Consider the following 24,310-nt stretch of genomic DNA (forward strand, 5'->3'; position numbering starts at 1 on the left):
TTATCTCAAAATAACAAGGTTTCAAAATCACACAAGCACATGATCATACTAACACATATATTTACATGAACATGCATGCATGATAAAATAACATGGGTATCTGACTGAACATAGTCATAACTGAACATACTGAGCTTACTGAATATAGTTGAGCATATTACTTTCTAAATAGTCTATGGTTATATCCGTGAGTGTGACTAAATCTGTGCTGACTGATCAGTCTCTTAAACCAACGTACGTGACGGTGACAAGTCACCTCTATGCCGGCAGTAAACTACTTCCTGAACTGTGCTGGTGGTAAACCACCTCTGAACTATGTTGTCACACCACTTCAATTCCCATCATAAAATATTTTCTTGCTCAACTCTTAATCATGATCATATATAACTGAATATTACATGTATGCATACACTGAAAAGATGTTCGTAATATATATTTAATTAATTTTCATAATAAAAATACTTATACTTAAACATAACTTTCATGCATAAAATAAATTAAATATATATTTCGGACTTAGTAAATTTTCATGGGTTGGTCCAGACTGCTGATCACTCATTCTAAGCCCATAAAATCTTAATATTGCCCATTACTTAATTAAAAGCCCATAATATAATTTAATACTTAACTAAAAGCCCTTAATCAAAATTGGGCCTAAATAAATAAAAAAAGCATTTAAGCCCATCAACTTAAAATAAGCCCAAAAATCATATATTAGCCCAAATAAATTACTTAAACTTAACTGGGCCTAAATAAAAATATTTAAGCCCATTAACTTAATTAAGCCCAATAAATTCCTAGACTGACCCAAAAATCCACGCACTGGCCCAAAAATTCTCATGGGCTCCCAAAAACAATCGGGTTAACTTAAATAAATTATTTGAGGCCCAAATAAAATTATTTAAAAGCCCAAATAATTTTCTAATAAATTTTAAAAGCTCAAAACACACTTAAACTAATAATTATTTAAAAATTAAAATACCCGAGTCCGACTCACCTAACCCAGACCCGGACCCAAAAAACATAACCCAAGACACTACTGACCTGAACCGGATCCAAAACACCCAGCCTGGCCCACCTGAAGCCTAGACACAACCTTAGTCTTTCTTTCCCTACTCCTAACTCACTGCAGCCCTGAGCGGATTTGGAAAAACTGACCGTGCCGCCTGCTCTGGCCACCTTTGGCCGTGAAACCACCGCCCATACTTGTCCAACATCAATTTGGCTCTAACCCAACAAATGTGACCTCAAAAAAAGTCCTGTAGTAGGAGAACAAACCAAAACAATCACACCTTAGTTTCTGCTCGCATGCAAAACGCAACCGCCGCATTCAGGCCTTTCGGCCGCCCATGTCTGGAAACTAACGGCCGGAGAACCACCTTAAATACCGTCCCCAAGGTCTTGTGATTCTAACCCAACTGGAATCAGCCTAAAACCCGCCCTGAGGAGCAATAACGAGCCAATCTCCCAAGACTGCTCATTTTGCTTCCACCTGCGACCAGCTAGCTTTTCTGTCCAAACCAGCAACTACGCCACTGAACCAGCAACAATAACACGTCCCTAAGGACCCTAATACACGCCCTTACCCACCTGACAGCAGCTGGAACCATCCCCTTGCATCAAAACGTGACCATGCACATGTAATTCAAGCAAAAGCATGAGATATGCATGTTCTAACCATAAATCTTCATCATATTCGAACATAGCACCAACAAATCAATAAAAACTTGACATGGACGAAATAAATAGCTTATATGGTGTGAAAGAAGAGAATTCGACATGTCTTTTGATTTTTTTACCGAAGCTAGAACGCGTGTACGGACTCCGGGACGACGGATCTACGAAAACTTGCTAAAATCTTGAAGCAGCGGCTATGGAGGCTTGTCACTGCTGTGGGAACGTGGGAGAAGGGATGGAGAAGATGATGGAGGCGGCTTGAAGGGTTTAGACGTGAATAGGGTAGGGTAATTAGGAGGTAATTTGGTATAATTAGTGTAAATTAATTAGCTAGATAATATAACATAAAATAAGTATTTTCAAACTTTAATACACATGCTAAAACACTCTAAAAACTTAAAATCCAGAAATATAAAAATAGGGAATTTTTATAGGTTAATAAAAGTCAATAAAATGACTTAATTTGGCTAAAAATGGGTTTTCTAAAATATATAAATAAAATACCATAAATTTTGGGAATTAAAACCTTAGAATAATATTTTATGGCTACTAAAAATCTCCCGTGGACGGACGAGATATTGATTTTTCATCAAATAATTTTAATGAAAAATCAATATCTCGTCCGTCCACGGTCCCGTCTACGCGATCAAAATAATAAATTTCTTAAAAATCTAAACTTTTCATAAATTCCATAATTGCGGGTTAAATGCTAAAAATAAATTTTTAAACCATGCACATAATTCACATAATATCACATAAATCATTTAACCAAAATTCATAAATTTTAAATTAATTATTTTCCTAATTAAAGCATGCGGGTTTACGTAATCAAATTTCTGGGCGTTACACTTGCGGATTTCATCGGCTGTGGGACAAACTGTACTCCTTCAGCTCCTTTTGCACGATCAAGAGCATCAGCAAAATTATTCGGTCGTCCTACAAGAGTGAACACATCTGGATTCAAGCCATTTATAAATTGATCGGCTTGAGCTTCATCACTTACAGCAATATGAGGAGCGAACTTCAGTAAGCTGGTAAATTTTGCAACATATTCTTCAATATTCATATGCTCTTGTTGCAAACTTGCAAACACCGCTCCCTTGTCCTTTCGATAAGAAACAGGAAAGAAACGTTGATAGAAAACAGTTTTAAATACAGTCCATGTGATAACCGTACCTCGATTTTCAAACGCTTTCTTCGTCGCTACCCACCAATTCTTTGCAAGGCCATGTAATTGATGGATCACTAGTCTCACACGATGTTCATCTGTATAGTCAAGGGATTCAAATTCGCAGTTTCTTGTAACGTCGGTGGTTTGAAGGATTGAAATCATTTCAGCAGTTTTTCCATCGGAGTTGCATTATCGCCGATCGTATCAACAGGCGTACTACCCTGTCCTAGTTCAGGTGCTGTCACTGGGACCTGTGGTACTGTCTGTGCTGCATTAGTCTGTTCAGGCTGATTCACTGCCAAAGTACGTCTAGTCCTCGATGTTGGTCAGGGAGGCATATCTGAGAACCAAATAGATTAGTGCATAATTCATCAATATAAATTTCAGACCACAGTTCTGTTTCAGTCTTTCTCTGATTAGTACAATCATGCCTTCTCAAAAGATCGAATCTGATTCAGTCTCAGTCCAACATGCTTCCAATCATATCAGATAACAGATAGCATGAAATTATTAAAGCTGTAAATCAATTAATATAATAAACATGCTTCAAGAATAAATAAATCAGAATAGAAGACTCGATCTACCCCGCTCATCTATTCTCAGTCCGAGAAACTTAAGCTCTGATACCACCTGTTGTGGGGACCTCGGGTTGCTAATCTCATCTTAGGGCAATTAAGGATTAATAAAAGAATTAATCAAGTCTTAAAATAATATTCAAACCAAGAGCTAAAAAAAAAAAATTAAAAAAATATAGCACCTCGCTCGATCGGGAAAATTCAGCCGATCGAGCGAGCTAGGAGTTCAAACTCTCAGGTTTGAAATATTTTTGGCCTCGCTCGATCGATGGAACTCACCCGATCGAGCGAGCTCAAAATTCCAATTCTCTGTTTTGAAAATTTAAAGGCCGTGCTCGATCGGTGGAGTTTACCCGATCGAGCGGGCACCCTGTCAAGAAAATCTGTAACGCCCCGATTTTATCTTAATCGACTTTATTTGAGATAATCGGAGATTCCAGAGTTCAAAAGCCGACTTGATTTTGATCAGGGTCCTTTTTGCAAATTTCGGATTTTTCAGGGACTAAAATGCAAATACTGGAATTGTTAGATATTTAAGCTTGAGATTGTCTTTTCTTCCTCATTCCCTTCTTCCTCCTCACGCCTCCCCCATTGTTGAACTCCCAAAACCCTTTCCAAGCTTTTAGATTTCTCCCCGAGCTCGATCCGTCCGTTGGAATTTATTTCTGAAGGCAGATTAGCGATCACGGCTGAGAGAGCTTCGTTCTATCGTAAGTATTTCTCCGATCAAATACATTCTAGTTTTGGGATGTCGTTAGAATCGATTGAGTTGCTAGTATGTTGTTCTTGGCAGAGTTCTGATCGTTTATTCTCTGTCGGTTTTGAAATAGAGCGTCGTTCGGAATTGTTATGAATTTTAGAAGGGATTTTCGAAAAAAGTGAGTTTTGTGATTTGTTAGAATTGGTTGTTTTGATGGATTGTTGGTTGAATGGAGTCTATTGGATTGATATTATGCTGTCTGCGGTTCCGGTTTTATCAGATTATAGTCGTTATGCCGCCGGTTTGAATTTTGGGCTATAGTTTGGTTTGAATTGAATCAAACCATTTTCAGTCGAGTTGGATTGTCGATATTGATCTCGAGCCTTTATTACTTCTTTTACAGATTCGTTTGCAGTCCTTTGAGTTTCGAGATTTCAAGAGTTGTATCGCTTTGAAGATTGTAGCCGGTATAATATCGATTTCTTATTATCGATTGAGGAAGTTTGATTGAATCTTGATTGAGGAATCGTTGTTGTTTCCAGGTTTTGGAGCATCGATGTTGTTGAAAGAGGTATAAGATGACTTAGACTGGAATGAAATGTGTGACTCGAATCCGACTTGATTCGAGTGTTTCGGAAAAATCACGTACTTGCATGTTATTTGATTATTTGAGTTATTTGAGTTATGTTTTGCATTGCATTCATATTGAACTAAGAATCCTTGATTTGAGCAATGGGCAGGACGGCCCTTTTATGATAGACATTTTGGGGATTATATTGTGAGTGGCCTGGGTGTAGCCGTTTCACCTAGTGCTAGCATACTCCTTATAGTCGCACCAAAGTCTAGAGGATGGAGATACGTAGCACCACCTCGATCGGGAGAGTCGGTGAGTTGTTTACGTGATCTCGTCTTCGGGATCCCAAAAGCAAAAGCAGCAACTCTTTTGATTATCCGACTTGATAATCCCAGATTTAAAGACATGCATTGCATTTATGCATCTGAATTGAGTTTATATATGCTTTTGGAATTGCATGGTTGTTAATTGAATATCTGGAAGTTGATGCATTTCGTTTGAGATGTTTTATGATATGCATGTTTGTCTCTTTTACTGGGAATTATATTCTCACCGGTTATCCGGCTGTTGCTTTGTTTTGTATGTGTACTTGGCAACAGGTGGGGCAGGAACAAGTAAGAAGAGGCATGGTTAGCTCCGAGGGAAAGTTGTAGAAGTGAGACTCGGTTTAGAAGTCGTGTCAATATGTTTATCTAGTTATATTAGAACATGTTTAGATCTCGAACTTCGTTGTTTATGTTGTATCGATTATGCGAGTCTTATGTTGCATGTTATAGACTGGTTCGTAGTTGATCAACGCTAGCATTTCATGTAATAACTGGAGAAGTTATGTTTTTAATGCATGAATTTGAGTTTGATGTATGGAATAACTTTTAGTTTGAGCTGCCAAGCTTTTTCTGCTCTGTTCTGTTTCTGCTACAGGGGGCGCCCGAGCTGCAGTTTTTAGCAGCCCGAGCGCACCCCAGTTCGAGTAATCCAGCAGCGCTAAACTTTAGGGCGCGCTCGAGCGGTAATTTTTGCCCGCCCGAGCGCACCCCCCTTTTTTATTGTCCAGCAGTGCTGGAGTTTAGGACGCGATCGAGCGGCAGTTTTTGCCCGCCCGAGCGCAGCCTCCTTTAAAAAAAAAAAATTTCTTTCTTACTTTGGTCTTGGATCTTGTATGCTTAATTGTTGTTTAAGCCGAGATTAGTTGTTTAGAACCGAGGTCTCACATTAAGTGGTATCAGAGCCCTTAAGATTCTTGGTTGAACTAGAGTGAGCGGGGTAGTTCGAGTCTGCATGTATTGGCTCCTCGCATGTGTATGAGTTATTTGATTGATTATTTATTACCATGCGAGCATAATTTATTATTTGAGAAATTAATTGAATTACTTGATTCTGTGATTTAATTTTATAAAGCATGAACTACTTGAGATATAACTGCTTCTGTTATCGATTGGTACCCGGTATTCCAAGAGGTTGTAGGGCACCAAATCGTAGAGATTGAGTATATCGTGTCCTAACCTTTGATTATCAGATGGGTCCTCGTCGAGAGTTAAACAGAAACCCACCGCCAGTTATTCCTACAACTATGCAAGCTAGTACTAAAATGGTTGAAATGGATGCTACAGCAACACCTATGGAAACCTTGCTGAAGAGGTTTCAGTCTTTCAATCCGCCGTTGTTGATGGGTACAGAGAATCCAGTCGACTGTGAGAGTTGGTTGGATGATATTGATCAATTATTCGATTCCCTTGATTACACAGATGACCGTCGAATCAGGTTAGTCATTCATCAGCTTCGTGGGGTTGCTAAGAGTTGGTGGATCATGACGAAGAAAGCAATGGAGAATAGAGGTACGGAAGTTATTTGGACTCTTTTCAAATCTGAATTTTATAAGCGGTTTTTCCCTATCTCGTACCGTAAGGATAAGGGAGCTGAGTTTGCCAATCTGAGGCAAGGGAATCTGAACATTGAAGAGTACGTAGCCAAGTTTGATAGTCTGTTGCGTTTTGCACCGCTAATTGCCGGTGATGAGGAAGCTAAAGCCGACCATTTCATTAATGGCTTGAACCTTATTATTTTCACGTTGGTAAACACTGCTAGGCCAGATAATTTTGCGGATGCCATGAATCACGCAAAAGGAGCTGAAGCAGGTTTGTGAAGACAGAGAGGAAATCAGTTTGTGCCTCAGCAGCAACAAGGACAGTTTCAGGCACAATCTTCTCAATACCAAACCAACCATTCCATTACCAAAATCAATCCTTTCAGTTTCAGAACCAACCACCGAGTTCTGAGGGTGGTAGCAGTGGAGGTAACAGGAAGGATTACTATCTCCCAAAGGGGAAGCAGTTTAAGAAGCACGGAACCAGTTCTTCGAGCTCTAGTGGTTCGAGGCAGTATGGATCGGGACAGAGTTCGGGACAGTCAGGCATGTCTTGTGCCAACTGCGGAGGTCGTCACTCCAGTGATCAGTGTAGAGGTATTTTTGGAAGCTGTCATAGTTGTAACCAGGCGGGGAATTTTGCGAGAACGTGTCCTCAGCGTGTTCCTCAGCAAGCTCAGAGTGGAATTTTCCCGAGACAGACAGCTCAGCCTCAGCAGCAAGCACCTACTATCCACTCTTTCCAACCTCAGCAACAGAATGTGCAGGAAGGTAATCAGTATGAAAGCCAGCCTCCCAGACAGCAGGCACGAGTTTTTGCTCTGTCAGAGGATCCGCAGACTCAGGCTGCACCCGATAATGACAGATCAGGTAACGTTTGATATTGAGTTTCCTATTCTTATTGGACTGTTAGATACTGGCGAATCTCTTGCCTTCTTATTGAAGAATATGTATATGTTTAACGTGCCTCTTTTAAATTTTTGAATCGTTCGAATTGATGAATGCTCCAGTAGTGTTGTTAACTTCTGTTAACCGGATCTTTCAGAAGAATTAGTTGAGACTAGGAATTCTTATCGTTGATTTTTTATCTTTTGGAATGAGAATTGTGCTGATCATTCAGAGTTTTTGAGAATCGTATAGCAGATATTAGTACCAAGCATTTGTTGTTATTCTTCAATGTCGGAATTCTTTTGGATTGGAGGGTCTTCTTCGATTGTTTGAGTTAATGATGGAATTTGTGCCGATCAACGCTCTTTTCTTATCGAGATTTTGGGATGTATTTTTATTCAGAGGAATCGCGCTATAGTCTGGACATCGGGATAGCTGAAGATGCTCGAGACTCAATGTCTGAATCTAGACTTCGAGCTCGCAGCGATCTTATTGATTTGGGGATCTGTTATCTATTTTTTTCTTATGAAGAGATTTCCGTGATCTTTTCTTTGATTAGGGAGTTGGAGTAATTGTTTTTACAGTTGGAGGTGATTTGGAGGCAGAAAAGAGGATTAGATTGTTTGAGATTTCTGACTGCGAATTTTTATCTGAGAAATTGTATGCAGCAACCGATGTTTAGAGCTATTCTTATTTTATCTACTATCTGATTTGATTGACCGATTGTTGGAATCTGCTACCGTATTCCGTACAAAATGACTTTCATTCAAGATTAGAGGATTGAGATATTGTCAGAGGTCGTCAGATGTCATGTTTTGCCGAAGTCTGTCAGTTTAGACAGAGATCCTTGATGCACTCATGCTTTCGGCAAGGACTTCGATGAAATTTTGTTGTCTGATTTTAACTTTTTCAGTTCGATATCCTCAGAACGACGGACAGCCAGATTAGACGAGTTGAACTTTTGACGTTATGCCATGAGTTGTAGTGCTCGACTTAGCACTAGTTGGCAGAACTCCGGATTCTTGTGGAGACTTCGTACAACGACAGCTTTTTGGTGAATTCTTGAATGCACTTTTCAAGAGTTGTACGAGAAGAGAAGAAGATCCCCGTTGTTTGGAAGTGATTTTCTGTGTCACCTGTTTTGGAACCAGAGATGAAACGAATTGTGACTAAGCAGAGGAAGATTATTCTGACGAGAATGAGTCGACTTTGGATTGACGTACTTGAAGGAGTAAGTTGAGAGACACAGTTCGTGTTGGAATCGTGTTGATTTCGAGGACGAAATCTTTTCTTAGAGGGGGAGAATTGTAACGCCCCGATTTTATCTTAATCAACTTTATTTGAGATAATCGGAGATTCCAGAGTTCAAGAGCCGACTTGATTTTGATCAGGGTCCTTTTTGCAAATTTTGGATTTTTCAGGGACTAAAATGCAAATACTGGAATTGTTAGATATTTAAGCTTGAGATTGACTTTTCTTCCTCATTCCCTTCTTCCTCCTCACGCCTCCCCCATTGTTGAAGCCCAAAACCCTTTCCAAGCTTTTAGATTTCTCCCCGAGCTCGATCCGTCCGTTGGAATTTATTTCTGAAGGCAGATTAGCGATCACGGCTGAGAGAGCTTCGTTCTATCGTAAGTATTTCTCCGATCAAATACATTCTAGTTTTGGGATGTCGTTAGAATCGATTGAGTTGCTAGTATGTTGTTCTTGGCAGAGTTTTGATCGTTTATTCTCTGTCGGTTTTGAAATAGAGCGTCGTTCGGAATTGTTATGAATTTTAGAAGGGATTTTCGAAAAAAGTGAGTTTTGTGATTTGTTAGAATTGGTTGTTTTGATGGATTGTTGGTTGAATGGAGTCTATTGGATTGATATTATGCTGTCCGCGTTTCCGGTTTTATCAGATTATAGCCGTTATGCCGCCGATTTGAATTTTGGGCTATAGTTTGGTTTGAATTGAATCAAACCGTTTTCAGTCGAGTTGGATTGTCGATATTGATCTCGAGCCTTTATTACTTCTTTTACAGATTAGTTTGCAGTCCTTTGAGTTTCGAGATTTCAAGAGTTGTATCGCTTTGAAGATTGTAGCCGGTATAATATCGATTTCTTATTATCGATTGAGGAAGTTTGATTGAATCTTGATTGAGGAATCGTTGTTGTTTCCAGGTTTTGGAGCATCGACGTTGTTGAAAGAGGTATAAGATGACTTAGACTGGAATGAAACGTGTGACTCGAATCCGACTTGATTCGAGTGTTTCGGAAAAATCACGTACTTGCATGTTATTTGATTATTTGAGTTATTTGAGTTATGTTTTGCATTGCATTCATATTGAACTAAGAATCCTTGATTTGAGCAACGGGCAGGACGGCCCTTTTATGATAGATGTTTTGGGGATTATATTGTGAGTGGCCTGGGTGTAGCCGTTTCACCTAGTGCTAGCATACTCCTTATAGTCGCACCAAAGTCTAGAGGATGGAGATACGTAGCACCACCTCGATCGGGAGGGTCGGTGAGTTGTTTACGTGATCTCGTCTTCGGGATCCCAAAAGCAAAAGCAGCAACTCTTTTGATTATCCGACTTGATAATCCCAGATTTAAAGACATGCATTGCATTTATGCATCTGAATTGAGTTTATATATGCTTTTGGAATTGCATGGTTGTTAATTGAATATCTGGAAGTTGATGCATTTCGTTTGAGATGTTTTTATGATATGCATGTTTGTCTCTTTTACTGGGAATTATATTCTCACCGGTTATCCGGCTGTTGCTTTGTTTTGTATGTGTACTTGGCAACAGGTGGGGCAGGAACAAGTAAGAAGAGGCATGGTTAGCTCCGAGGGAAAGTTGTAGAAGTGAGACTCGGTTTAGAAGTCGTGTCAATATGTTTATCTAGTTATATTAGAACATGTTTAGATCTCGAACTTCGTTGTTTATGTTGTATCGATTATGCGAGTCTTATGTTGCATGTTATAGACTGGTTCGTAGTTGATCAACGCTAGCATTTCATGTAATAACTGGAGAAGTTATGTTTTTAATGCATGAATTTGAGTTTTTTGTATGGAATAACTTTTAGTTTGAGCTGCCAAGCTTTTTCTTCTCTGTTCTGTTTCTGCTGCAGGGGGGGCCCGAGCTGCAGTTTTTAGCAGCCCGAGCGCACCCCAGTTCGAGTAATCCAGCAGCGCTAAACTTTAGGGCGCGCTCGAGCGGCAATTTTTGCCCGCCCAAGCGCACCCCTTTTTTTTATTGTCCAGCAGTGCTGGAGTTTAGGACGCGCTCGAGCGGCAGTTTTTACCCGCCCGAGCGCAGCCTCCTTTAAAAAAAAATAAATTTCTTTCTTACTTTGGTCTTGGATCTTGTATGCTTAATTGTTGTTTAAGCCGAGATTAGTTGTTTAGAACCGAGGTCTCACATTAAGTGGTATCAGAGCCCTTAAGATTCTTGGTTGAACTAGAGTGAGCGGGGTAGTTCGAGTCTGCATGTATTGGCTCCTCGCATGTGTATGAGTTATTTGATTGATTATTTATTACCATGCGAGCATGCTTTATTATTTGAGAAATTAATTGAATTACTTGATTCTATGATTTAATTTTATAAAGCATGAACTACTTGATATATAACTGCTTCTGTTATCGACTGGTACCCGGTATTCCAAGCGGTTGTAGGGAACCGAATCGTAGCGATTGAGTATATCGTGTCCTAACCTTTGATTATCAGATGGGTCCTCGTCGAGAGTTAAACAGAAACCCACCGCTAGTTATTCCTACAACCGAGCAAGCTAGTACTGAAACGGTTGAAATGGATGCTACAGCAACACCTATGGAAACCTTGCTGAAGAGGTTTCAGTCTTTCAATCCGCCGTTGTTGATGGGTACAGAGAATCCAGTCGACTGTGAGAGTTGGTTGGATGATATTGATCAATTATTCGATTCCCTTGATTACACAGATGACCGTCGAATCAGGTTAGTCATTCATCAGCTTCGTGGGGTTGCTAAGAGTTGGTGGATCATGACGAAGAAAGCAATGGAGAATAGAGGTACGGAAGTTACTTGGACTCTTTTCAAATCTGAATTTTATAAGCGTTTTTTCCCTATCTTGTACCGTAAGGATAAGGGAGCTGAGTTTGCGAATCTGAGGCAATGGAATCTGAACATTGAAGAGTACGTAGCCAAGTTTGATAGTCTGTTGCGTTTTGCACCGCTAATTTCCGGTGATGAGGAAGCTAAAGCCGACCTTTTCATTAATGGCTTGAACCCTGATATCTTCACGTTGGTAAACACTGCTAGGCCAGATAATTTTGCGAATGCCATGAATCACGCAAAATGAGCTGAAGCAGGTTTGTGGAAACAGAGAGGAAATCAGTTTGTGCCTCAGCAGCAGCAAGGAAAGTTTCAGGCACAATCTTCTCAATACCAAAACCAACCGTTCCATTACCAGAATCAATACTTTCAGTTTCAGAACCAACCACCGAGTTCTGAGGGTGGTAGCAGTGGAGGTAACAGGAAGGATTACTATATCTCGAAGGGGAAGCAGTTTAAGAAGCACGGAACCAGTTCTTCGAGCTCTAGTGGTTCGAGGCAGTATGGATCGGGACAGAGTTCGGGACAGTCAGGCATGTCTTGTGCCAACTGCGGAGGTCGTCACTCCAGTGATCAGTGTAGAGGTATTTTTGAAAGCTATCATAGTTGTAACCAGGCGGGGAATTTTGCGAGAACGTGTCCTCAGCGTGTTCCTCAGCAAGCTCAAAGTGGAATTTTCCCGAGACAGACAGCTCAGCCTCAGCAGCAAGCACCTACTGTCCACTCTTTCCAACCTCAGCACTAGAATGTGCAGGAAGGTAATCAGTATGCAAGCCAGCCTCCCAGACAGCAGGCACGAGTTTTTGCTCTGTCTGAGGATCCGCAGACTCAGGCTGCACCCGATAATGACAGATCAGGTAACGTTTGATATTGAGTTTCCTATTCTTATTGGACTGTTAGATACTGGCGAATCTTTTGCCTTCTTATTGAAGAATTTGTATATGTTTAACGTGCCTCTTTTAAATTTTTGAATCGTTCGAATTGATGAATGCTCCAGTAGTGTTGTTAACTTCTGTTAACCGGATCTTTCAGAAGAATTAGTTGAGACTAGGAATTCTTATCGTTGATTTTTTATCTTTTGGAATGAGAATTGTGCTGATCTTTCAGAGTTTTTGAGAATTGTATAGCAGATATTAGTACCAAGTAGTTGTTGTTATTCTTCAATGTCAGAATTCTTTTGGATTGGAGGGTCTTCTTCGATTGTTTGAGTTAATGATGGAATTTGTGCCGATCAACGCTCTCTTCTTATCGAGATTTTGGGATGTATTCTTATTCAGAGGAATCGCGCTATAGTCTAGACATCGGGACAGCTGAAGATGCTCGAGACTCAATGTCTGAATCTAGACTTCGAGCTCGCAGCGATCTTATTGATTTGGGGATCTGTTATCTATTTTTTTCTTATGAAGAGATTTCCGTGATCTTTTCTTTGATTAGGGAGTTGGAGTAATTGTTTTCACAGTTGGAGCTGATTTGGAGGCAGAAAAGAGTATTAGATTGTTTGAGATTTCTGACTGCGAATTTTTATTTGAGAAATTGTATGCAGCAACCGATGTTTAGAGCTGTTCTTATTTTATCTACTATCTGATTTGATTGACCGATTGTTGGAATCTGCTACCGTACTCCGTACAAAATGACTTTTATTCAAGATTAGAGGATTGAGATATTGTCAGAGGTCGTCAGATGTCATGTTTTGCCGAAGTCTGTCAGTTTAGACAGAGATCCTTGATGCACTCATGCTTTCGGCAAGGACTTCGATGAAATTTTGTTGTCTGATTTTAACTTTTTCAGATCGATATCCTCAGAACGACGGACAGCCAGATTAGACGAGTTGAACTTTTGACGTTATGCCACGAGTTGTAGTGCTCGACTTAGCACTAGTTGGCAGAACTCTGGATTCTTGTGGAGACTTCGTACAACGACAGCTTTTTGGTGAATTCTTGAATGCACTTTTCAAGAGTTGTACGAGAAGAGAAGAAGATCCCCGTTGTTTGGAAGTGATTTTCTATGTCACCTGTTTTGGAACCAGAGATGAAACGAATTGTGACTAAGCAGAGGAAGATTATTCTGACGAGAATGAGTCGACTTTGGATTGACGTACTTGAAGGAGTAAGTTGAGAGACACAGTTCATGTTGGAATCGTGTTGATTTCGAGGACGAAATCTTTTCTTAGAGGGGGAGAATTGTAACGCCCCGATTTTATCTTAATCAACTTTATTTGAGATAATCGGAGATTCCAGAGTTCAAGAGCCGACTTGATTTTGATCAGGGTCCTTTTTGCAAATTTTGGATTTTTCAGGGACTAAAATGCAAATACTGGAATTGTTAGATATTTAAGCTTGAGATTGACTTTTCTTCCTCATTCCCTTCTTCCTCCTCACGCCTCCCCCATTGTTGAACGCCCAAAACCCTTTCCAAGCTTTTAGATTTCTCCCCAAGCTCGATCCGTCCGTTGGAATTTATTTCTGAAGGCAGATTAGCGATCACGGCTGAGAGAGCTTCGTTCTATCGTAAGTATTTCTCCGATCAAATACATTCTAGTTTTGGGATGTCGTTAGAATCGATTGATTTTCTAGTATGTTGTTCTTGGCAGAGTTCTGATCGTTTATTCTCTGTCGATTTTGAAATAGAGCGTCGTTCGGAATTGTTATGAATTTTAGAAGGGATTTTCGAAAAAAGTGAGTTTTGTGATTTGTTAGAATTGGTTGTTTTGATGAATTTTTGGTTGAATGAAGTCTATTGGATTGATATTATGCTGTCTGCATTTCCGGTTTTATCAGATTATAGCTGTTATGCCGCCGGTTTGAATTTTGGGCTATAGTTTGGTTAGAATTGAATCAAACCATTTTCAGTTGAGTTGGATTGTCGATATTGATCTCGAGCCTTTATTACTTATTTTACAGATTCGTTTGCAGTCCTTTGAGTTTCGAGATTTCAAGAGTTGTATCGCTTTGAAGATTGTAGCCGGTATAGTATCGATTTCTTATTATCGATTGAGGAAGTTTGATTGAATCTTGATTGAGGAATCGTTGTTGTTTCCAGGTTTTGGAGCATCGACGTTGTTGAAAGAGGTATAAGATGACTTAGACTGAAATGAAACGTGTGACTCGAATCCGACTTGATTCGAATGTTTTGGAAAAATCACGTACTTGCATGTTATTTGATTATTTGAGTTATTTGAGTTATGTTTTGCATTGCATTCATATTGAACTAAGAATCCTTGATTTGAGCAACGGGCAGGACGGCCCTTTTATCATAGACATTTTGGGGATTATATTGTGAGTGGCCTGGGTGTAGCCGTTTCACCTAGTGCTAGCATACTCCTTATAGTCGCACCAAAGTCTAGAGGATAGAGATACGTAGCACCACCTCGATCGGGAGAGTCGGTGAGTTGTTTACGTGATCTCGTCCTCGGGATCCTAAAAGCAAAAGCAGCAACTCTTTTGATTATCCGACTTGATAATCCCAGATTTAAAGACATGCATTGCATTTATGCATCTGAATTGAATTTATATATGCTTTTGGAATTGCATGGTTGTTAATTGAATATCTGGAAGTTGATGCATTTCGTTTGAGATGTTTTTATGATATGCATGTTTGTCTCTTTTACTGGGAATTATATTCTCACCGGTTATCCGGCTGTTGCTTTGTTTTGTATGTGTACTTGGCAACAGGTGGGGCAGGAACAAGTCAGAAGAGGCATGGTTAGCTCCGAGGGAAAGTTGTAGAAGTGAGACTCGGTTTAGAAGTCGTGTCAATATGTTTATCTAATTATATTAGAACATGTTTAGATCTCGAACTTCGTTGTTTATGTTGTATCGATTATGCGAGTCTTATGTTGCATGTTATAGACTGGTTCGTAGTTGATCAACGCTAGCATTTCATGTAATAACTGGAGAAGTTATGTTTTTAATGCATGAATTTGAGTTTGATGTATGGAATAACTTTTAGTTTGAGCTGCCAAGCTTTTTTTGCTCTGTTCTGTTTCTGCTGCAGGGGGGGCACCCGAGCTGCAGTTTTTAGCAGCCCGAGCGCACCCCAGTTCGAGTAATCCAGCAGCGCTAAACTCTAGGGCGCGCTCGAGCGGCAATTTTTTCCCGCCCGAGCGCACCCCCCTTTTTTATTGTCCAGCAGTGCTGGAGTTTAGGACGCGCTCGAGCGGCAGTTTTTGCCCGCCCGAGCGTAGCCTCCTTTAAAAAAAAAAAAAATTTCTTTCTTACTTTGGTCTTGGATCTTGTATGCTTAATTGTTGTTTAAGCCGAGATTAGTTGTTTAGAACCGAGGTCTCACAAAATCTGCAGAACAATTTTTGCTGTCAAAACTTGGAACATTCAATCCAAATCACCAAGAACCAACTCAAATCATGGTTCATAAAATCAGGAAACATGCATATATTGATAGTACCAAGTATCAAGCATAAATCCGTGCTTTTCTTACATCAAACGAAACATTAAGAAGGCATTAACCACAAGCTACACAAAGTATCAAAAAGTATACTTCAAGTCTTAAGTTTCATAACAAGTTTGATGCTATCTAAGGTACATCATTTCATCTAAAACCCAAGTCCTCACGTGTTAAACTCTTTCTCGAGCTATCAATGACGTCTCTGACTAGCTCCTGCCTCCTCTATTGCCATGCACACATACAAAACAAAAAAACAGCCGGATAAACTCCGGTGAGAAATCATTCTAAGTATAATCGACATATAAAACATTAAATAAATCATATCGACTCTAATCATAATCGACTCAACAATAGAGTAAATAACGCATATATCGATCAAGAATTGATTTATATAACGTTGTTGCCATCAAGATTCGTAACCGATCTTGACATGGATATTCATCTATCGTAGTCATTCTGGACTAGAAAATAAGATCGCCTCAGATCTTAGCATAGAATCAATTTGATATCATATCATATCGCAATCATATCGACTCAAACTCAAAGATCCACTACTTGGGATGGATCGACAACATAAAAATCAAATCGAAAAGATAAACAAGTATGTGATTTTGGCGGGACAACTCAAGAAGCTTCATTCTTGAGTCTCAAATCCCTGACTCGCGATGTCGTCTTATAACTTCTGGTTTTATCGGTTTTGAACGCTTCAAATCTGAAACATAACATCAAAACATTCATATCAAACTTCATTCAACTCTATCATTTCAAAATCGATTCAAAATCATCAATATATCTTCAATCAAAATAACTTCAACCTCGACTTCTTCTTCTTCGATTCGAATTCAAGTTCTTGAGTCGTTCGCCTTCAAACAAGTCTGAAATTGAAGAATAAAATACTACAACGTCAACAATATCTCAAAGAACATCTCAGCTCAATCATCGGCTATCAAAACGGTCTCAAAACACGAATCGACAGCGTAGCAACTGAAAATCGGTAACCGACAAAATATCGAAATCAATATCAATCTCATATACTTCAAATCAACATGTAGCAGCAAGATAGCATCATATATCCTTATACCAGCAGCTATAATCATCCACTATAAGCTGGAATTCATGATTATATACAAATAAGATAAACTCTTCGATCCGGTTTCGAATATATCGCGCATATAAACCTCAAGAACATACATAGAGCATAAAATCTGATCTCTGCAACATTTCAATCTTCAAACCATGCCGAAATAAATAAAAACTTACCCTATATCGAAGTCCTCATCGCAAGGATTCCAAAACAATTTTCGGAATCGAAATCGGACGATCGGATCAAAAGTTACGGCGATTTGAAAATCGAAATATCAAAGAAAAAAGAAGATCTCGGCTTCTCTGCTCTATTTTTCTGAATTCCTTATGACATATACACGTATACATGCTGATAATTTCATAATAATTATGATAACTTCAATCAATATTGCAATTTAGTCCCTGAAACTTCAAAAATTGCAATTCAGTCCTCGGCCCTCTTTTTAATTCAATTTCAATCCTAAATAATTTAAGAATATTAGAATTTAAATCGAAACTCTAAATATTCCCAAATTAAATATACTCGGATTAAAATTAAATAAGTTCGGATTAAGTTAAATAATCCTAGATTTAAATTAAATAATCCCGGGCCTTATACACACTTTACTGACTTAGACATCGGAGTGATTCACGCCGGAAAATCTTCCGACGTCCCACTAACTCTCTTTTGTTTGAGTGTGTGCAGTGCTCGGGAACACAGAGCTTTAATTACCCGGCTATTTTGCTCCTATCAGTCGGGGCTCCTACCACTTACCCGAACAATCGCCCACCCAGATTATCCGATTGCTCCCGGGTGACATCACTTGAGATTTTGTTTTGTCCCCGTAGTTTAGCTAATCAGGCAGTCCATTTTATTGCAAGGGCTACTGTATCTACTATGTGTAGTCAATTAAGAAAGAGAAACCCACCCCCTACTCTTATTTCGGGTGTAATCGCTTTTGACTTACATTGAACGAAAATTACTATATTTACTTTTAAAAAAAGTTGATATCCTGCTCTTACAATAGGCAAAGATATCTTCTTCCCTAAAAAAATACACATCAATCACAACCAAAAAATAACTCGGCCAATCTCATGATCACATCATATTCATCAAGAAAAGGGAAGAATTGATGCCCCTAAGGGGATGTTCAAGTTGGTGGAGTAGGTGAACTCTTGGCCAGAGGTTAGGAGTTCGATTCCCCCTACCAATGCCTTCCTGGACTAGTCTGTCACATAGGGTTTGCCTAGTGTGGTTTACCTGACTAACGTAATTTTCAGGCTATTGCGTTAGTACGGGGTTTACTCAGTGCACACCGAAGGTAGCGGCTGCGGGTTCCCACTTAAAAAAAAAAAAAAAAAAAAAAAGGAAGGAAGAATTGATGAAATGAAATGTTATTAAACCATCAACAATCAGCATGCATGTGGCAGGTAACCTCAGCAAAAATTTTCATCCGCTATGTTGTAAGTGGTGGGGGCACTAATAAAATTTTTAAATCGTACATGATTATTGTTCTATTTATTTTCAAAATTCTTCATTATTTTTTTAAAAAAAAAAAATTCTTTACTCACCTCGTGCATATTTATTAGGATCGGAAATGTTTTTAGAAAGGATGAATAAAAGCTTTAAAATATTCTAATTCTTTTGAAGAATATCGAGCTGAGTTACCAGTTTAATATGATTTTCTTGATTAAATTAGATAGTGTGAAGTGATGAAGCTTTAATTTATTTTATAATTATTTTATTCTATTTAAAATATTAATTAACCTAATTATGGATACGGTTTATCTAAGAAAAAATTCTAGGCGTTACAACTTGTCTCTCACTCAGCGATTGGTTCAGCCTAAACCTTAATAGGTTAGCTGGCTTGTTTATCCAAACCAGCTTAGTTTTCTTTACTATCACCAAAATTTGAGTCCAGACTATTTTCCTTTACGATATTTATTCAATCGATTTTTTATGTTCTTATATAAAACAACAAAATTATGCAAAAAAATTAGTTTTTTTTCGACGCTTTTATTAAATGAAAAAGATTACTATTTTACAATTGATATGATATTTATGTAAAATTAAATTGCTGTAGCAAAATTGGACAACCAAGGTTTTCTTGTTCGAACAAATAGATTTGAACCTTGTATATTGTACGAAAGCAGTGAAAAATATTCTGGCATCAAAAAACATAAAGAGCGGAAACTATTCCTCTAACTGAGCTAAAACATTTAGTTGGGTAATGGCTAGAATTGTGATTCAAGTCCACCTCTGAAGCATGGAAATTTGATATTATACTAGATGCACAGATATTTCTGAGCAGTCAAATAGGTTGGATTAAGAAACTGGATCGAGTTTTTACAAGCTCGATTTTACTAGATCGGGTAATTTTGCCCATAACCTAACCTATCCGCCCGTGTAAGTCCTCGAATTTCAAATATTTTGCTAAAACTTTGTTTCCTGATTAATTGGATATTAAGCAACATGCTTGTGATTTAAAAGACAATAAGATTATATATCTGTCCATTCATTCATGGTAGAAGACCGATCACTAAATACAACAAAAAATTACATATACCATTCACCATTTATTGGCTTCAATTGTCTTCATTGTATTATACTGTGAAGCACTCGAAAGAAAACATTATGAGATATTCATTCTGAATCATGGACACATTTCCCACTATTATATACAGGACTAACATTAAACCACCGAACTGTGAAGCGAGGAAGACAAAAGATAGCATGATCCAGAAACGTAGCTGTCCGGGGAAAACATTAAAGCACAAAAACTATGAAAATGGTCATGAACAAAATAATTACCAGAAATAGTTTGATCAAGAGCCACCGGTTAGATGATATCTTGTTCAAGTATTTCAGCAAGGCATTGCTAGCACCTTCAACATTTGCCAGTGATTCATCCATGTTATCATCAATCCTGCGTGTTTAAATCCCTCCAAAATTTGAATCTTCATTGAGCGTGGTCAATCATTTAATTGCACTTGGATTGTTTGTCGAAACTTATTTATACAAAATTACATTCAAAACACTGACTAAGATATGTCCTTGATTTTAAGAGAGCAAACCACATCAAAGGTCCCAAGTTGCACATAACAAGCTTTATTTTAGGAATCATGATGGTTTTTCAGCTTTTTGATATGATCATCACAGAAGTTTTTGGACAAAAACTGGCAATTCATCTGTTATATACACGGATTATTTATACATTGAGCGTGGTCAATCATTTAATTGCACTTGGATTGTTTGTCGAAACTTATTTATACAAAATTACATTCAAAACACTGACTAAGATATTTCCTTGATTTTAAGAGAGCAAACCACATCAAAGGTCCCAAGTTGCGCATAACAAGCTTTATTTTAGGAATCATGATGGTTTTTCAGCTTTTTGATATGATCATCACAGAAGTTTTTGGACAAAACCTGGCAATTCATCTGTTATATACACGGAGAAGATGAAATATTACCTAATAGCCAACTCTCCTTGATGTGCAACCATTGTGGCTAGATGAGTGAAAATCCCACTCAGTTCTGAAATTGTAGATTCCACATTTTGTAGAGCATTTGTTCGGCTATGAGATTCACTATCCTGCCTTGGAACCACTTGCTGCAACATGGACACTTCCATTTGATGGGACGGGTTGGTATCTGTTGCCATTCTTCGCCTATATACAGGATATCAGAGTCAAATCATATGGAACTACATGTACAAGGAAGAAGAAAATATATAGAATGGCTTTTCTGGAAAAGATGAACTGTTCAAAAAATTCATAGAAAAGGCATAAATATATATATTATCTGGTAAAAATATCTTTTTCTGAGATCAATTTATTACAACATATTCAATATCTACTGAGGATACTTGATCAAACAAGGATGCTCCAAGAAAAGCAATGATAGAAGAGTAAACATTATATGAAGGGAACAAATACAGATAGTTCTCAGGTGAGAAAAGTTCATGATTTGCAGGTACACCAAACGACTGATGAAATAGTTTCAAGGACGTCCTCTCAATTACCGGAGTAAAAAGGATCCCCATATGAAAATGACAACTGACTTGAATCAACTCAGAATATTCATAAACTAAGAAAAGTCAAACAACGAAAGCCGTTCAAGCTATGCCTACTCACGGAGTCTTTTATTTTCGAGAAGAATTTTCCAGGAAAATAGTCTTTTTGTTTTTCCGTTGTCCTTCTGAGAAGTGTTTTCCTAGTAAAGTTGCATTTCTTCTTGTTTTTGAAATAGTCATATATAAGGTGGTTTGTACCTGACAGATGTGGGGTGACTTACGCTCACATAAGTTCATAAATCCTGGGTGATATCACATGGTGGATGGAGGCTCTCTTTCCTCAAGATTATTGTAAAAAAAAAAATTCTATGTTTTTGCTTTGTTGAGATGATATGGGTTTCTCTGTGATTAAAGTATATCCAACATTTCAGTGAGCAGTAAATCTCAAGAATACAGATATTGAATAAGTTCAATACAATGCTCTCATTCTATCTGAGTGAATAAAAATTACATAAATTGTAGCAATTAAGACAATACTCCATCCAACTTAATATCTTTACCTACAGAACATAGTATGCACGCACACTTACACTTAAAAAGCTGTAACATATCTCTCTCACAAAAAACAAAAAAAACAAAAAACAAAAAAAACTGTAATGTATCATGTGCCAGATCATACCTTAGTTGGCTGCCAACTTGAACCCCACTTCCTATTGATCTGATATACAAGAAAACAGAAGATGATAAAGATCAGAGTTTTACATTAGAAAAAATATTTTCACAATTAGAATATTGAGGACATCAAACTGTAACAGGACTGTTTCTGTATTATAATGGGCCTTTCATGGCGTGTTGCAGATTATAGTTTAAAACAAAGTAAATTAAAAAATTATTGAGCCAGAAAAATAGACACATGAAATAGCTAGTGACCTGTGTAAAAAGTAAATCTTTTTCCATTACAAGTTAAATATGAGAACCATATTGACATTTAAATCTGGACAGCTGAAAAGAATTTACGCTGATGATTGTGGATTCATTTCTGATGTACCAGTTGAACTCAACCAAGGGGGTGGTTCTGTCAGAGAATTAGGAGGTTGCTTTAGTGTCTCCCTTGAGGCAACTGTGGAAAATATCTGCTTCCGGTTCTCGTGAGCCTTAATGCTCTGTAGAGTAATAACCAAGGTGATGAGTAGGATGATGCCAGTGTTTCTTCTCCAAAAAAACATGTAATATAATCCACTATACCAAATGTACCTTTGTTCTATTGGTCAAGACATCTTGGAACTGCTTTGTAGCATGCATGAGCCTGCTCTTCAAATCATCACAAACAGCAGTTAAATGAAAAATTTTGTCCCCTGAATAATTTCCTGCAGTTATCTCCATGTTTTGGAGAGTTTGCAAGTCGGAAAGAGCTAAATTGAGTGCAGTGATATCATTTTTAATCAGGGCTGTTAGTTCTTCATTTTCCCTGCTTCGATCATCAAATATTGATGACCTTCTGGTCACTGCACATCCATTAAAATATGTTAATGTCCAGTCACTAGGATTAACAGTTGCACTGATCTAGTGTTAATGGAATAAGAGAACCCTGAAAAGAAAATTAATAAAGGAAAGAAGCATATTTTACATCGGCCAGAAAAGTTTACACAGGAATCTGTGGACCTCTCCATGAGGATTGAGAGCAATAATGAATAAAAAAAACTTAGCGAGATTTAAAATAAAACAGAGAGAAAAAAAAAAACTTAGCATGAATTTACTTAACTTCTCGATGTACGCCAAAAGATCAAAATGCATTCAATAAAAAACCAGCAGCAAAAATTTGGATAAAAAGATGAACCTTTCGTGATTAAGCACCAACAGAAAAGACCAGCGAATGACCCTTTTAAAGTTGTTTGATGTCTAGAAGAAGAATTATGGTGAAACAAAAGAAGAGATCGAAATTGACATATGACTCAATGACTGACCTCTTACTTACGTCCAGACACAGACATTGTAAGTTTGAATGTGATCAATCCAAACAAGAGAATAAAAAGAAAGAAAACAAGAATGATATGCGAAAAAACAAAAAAAAATTGTGCATCGGCATTAAAACATTGCAGTCGTGCTCGGAATCAATTGTCATTCAAAATGATAAACAACCAAACTCCCTCTGATAGAACATCGTGGGATAAGCTGAAATGTAAAAGGACACAATCTAAAGATGGCCACACTGAAAAAAAAATGGAACAATTTTATGTTCAATCTACGAAGAAGAATGTCCATAGAATTTGTTTTACCTGCTAAAATATTTTCTCGAATACAGCATGAATCTTGTGGTCGATAACAAGCTAATTGTAAACGTTTTAACCTAAAGTAGCTTCGATAACATTGAACTCGATAATTTCACTACCACAAACAACCAATTCCAGCTGATTTTGAAACAACAATTGTAACAGATTCGTTCGACAAGATAGGGAAGCTTACAATTAGACAGACGGTCGATTTTCTGCGATGTTTGGAGGATGCGAAGACCGATTTTCGAAGCGTTCTTGTTGAATTCGGATCGATCCGGAGTCGCAGCACTCGGGTCATGGTTTAATTGCGATTGCGGCGGAGTCACTGCATTTCCTCCAAATTTCCTAAAGGTCTTCGTTATCGAAACGAACTCCGACGTCCGATCGCGGTACGAAGAGGCGCCAGCCGCCGCCATGGTCATTGATCGGCACCGGATTTTTACCGCGAAACCTCAACTTTGGGTGTTCGATCGTTGTTGCCGTTGGACGTAGCTTGACATCCTCATTTGGTGAGATAATCTATAAACTTCCATTTTTTATTTCCTCAAAAAAAAAAAAATTGCAAAACATAATTAATTTATTTAATATTATATATTGTTATTATTATTATAAATTCAAAAATTAGCTCAGTCTTAATAAATTTAAATATGACGGCCCCGTTTGGTTTCAAAAGTTAGGCCAAAAAAGCACTTTTTTAAGTGCTTTTCATTTAATAAAGTATTTGGTTAACCAAAAAACTTTTTTAAGTCAAAATTAGAGCTTTTTCAAAAACCAAAAATTATAGCTTAAAAAAGTGCTTTTTTTAAAAAATGTCTACCAAATCCAAACGAGACCGACATCACTTCTCATCTCAAAATTATAATAGAACAATCAAATTTTGTATAAAATATTTTATGAACAAACACTTATATGAGACTGTTGCACGCTGCAACGTGCAACAGATCCTATTTTGGATCGGAACTAACCCGCATTTTTAGGCCCATCGTCTAATTTGGTTTCTCCCAATTCGTGACCTAGTTTCTCTACTTTCATCT

General features: G+C 38.1%; 1 protein-coding gene across 2 annotated transcripts; it reads right to left on the bottom strand.

Moving 5' to 3' along the window:
- Positions 1 to 16,387: 16,387 nt before the first annotated feature.
- Positions 16,388 to 23,930, bottom strand: LOC140864697 (syntaxin-31). 2 transcript variants are annotated; one of them, XM_073268997.1, is made up of 8 exons: positions 23,467 to 23,930; positions 22,258 to 22,508; positions 22,021 to 22,166; positions 21,683 to 21,721; positions 20,462 to 20,659; positions 19,800 to 19,914; positions 16,741 to 16,800; positions 16,388 to 16,637 (listed from the first exon to the last, which is right to left on the bottom strand). In XM_073268997.1, the coding sequence occupies exons 1-7, from the start codon at positions 23,696 to 23,698 to the stop codon at positions 16,768 to 16,770; spliced, it is 1,014 nt and encodes a 337-aa protein (XP_073125098.1). In that variant the 5' UTR covers positions 23,699 to 23,930; the 3' UTR covers positions 16,388 to 16,637; positions 16,741 to 16,767. The 2 variants fall into 2 exon arrangements, with proteins under 2 accessions (XP_073125098.1, XP_073125097.1); XM_073268996.1 differs by lacking the exons at positions 16,388 to 16,637; positions 16,741 to 16,800 and having other exon boundaries at positions 19,502 to 19,914; positions 23,467 to 23,827.
- Positions 23,931 to 24,310: the final 380 nt, after the last annotated feature.

Source organism: Henckelia pumila, chromosome 4 (genome assembly GCF_033568475.1).
Source record: "Henckelia pumila isolate YLH828 chromosome 4, ASM3356847v2, whole genome shotgun sequence".
NCBI classification, from domain to species: Eukaryota; Viridiplantae; Streptophyta; class Magnoliopsida; order Lamiales; family Gesneriaceae; genus Henckelia; species Henckelia pumila.

What these genes read in the sequence shown, in the direction of transcription:
- LOC140864697 (XM_073268996.1), bottom strand. Translation starts at nt 23,698, where the DNA reads ATGACCATGGCGGCGGCTGGCGCCTCTTCGTACCGCGATCGGACGTCG. An exon ending in ATGAATCCACAATCATCAGC is followed by an intron (nt 21,722 to 22,020) that starts GTAAATTCTTTT and finishes CTTGTATATCAG; the next exon opens with ATCAATAGGAAGTGGGGTTC. An exon ending in CAAGGAGAGTTGGCTATTAG is followed by an intron (nt 19,915 to 20,461) that starts GTAATATTTCAT and finishes TTAAACACGCAG; the next exon opens with GATTGATGATAACATGGATG.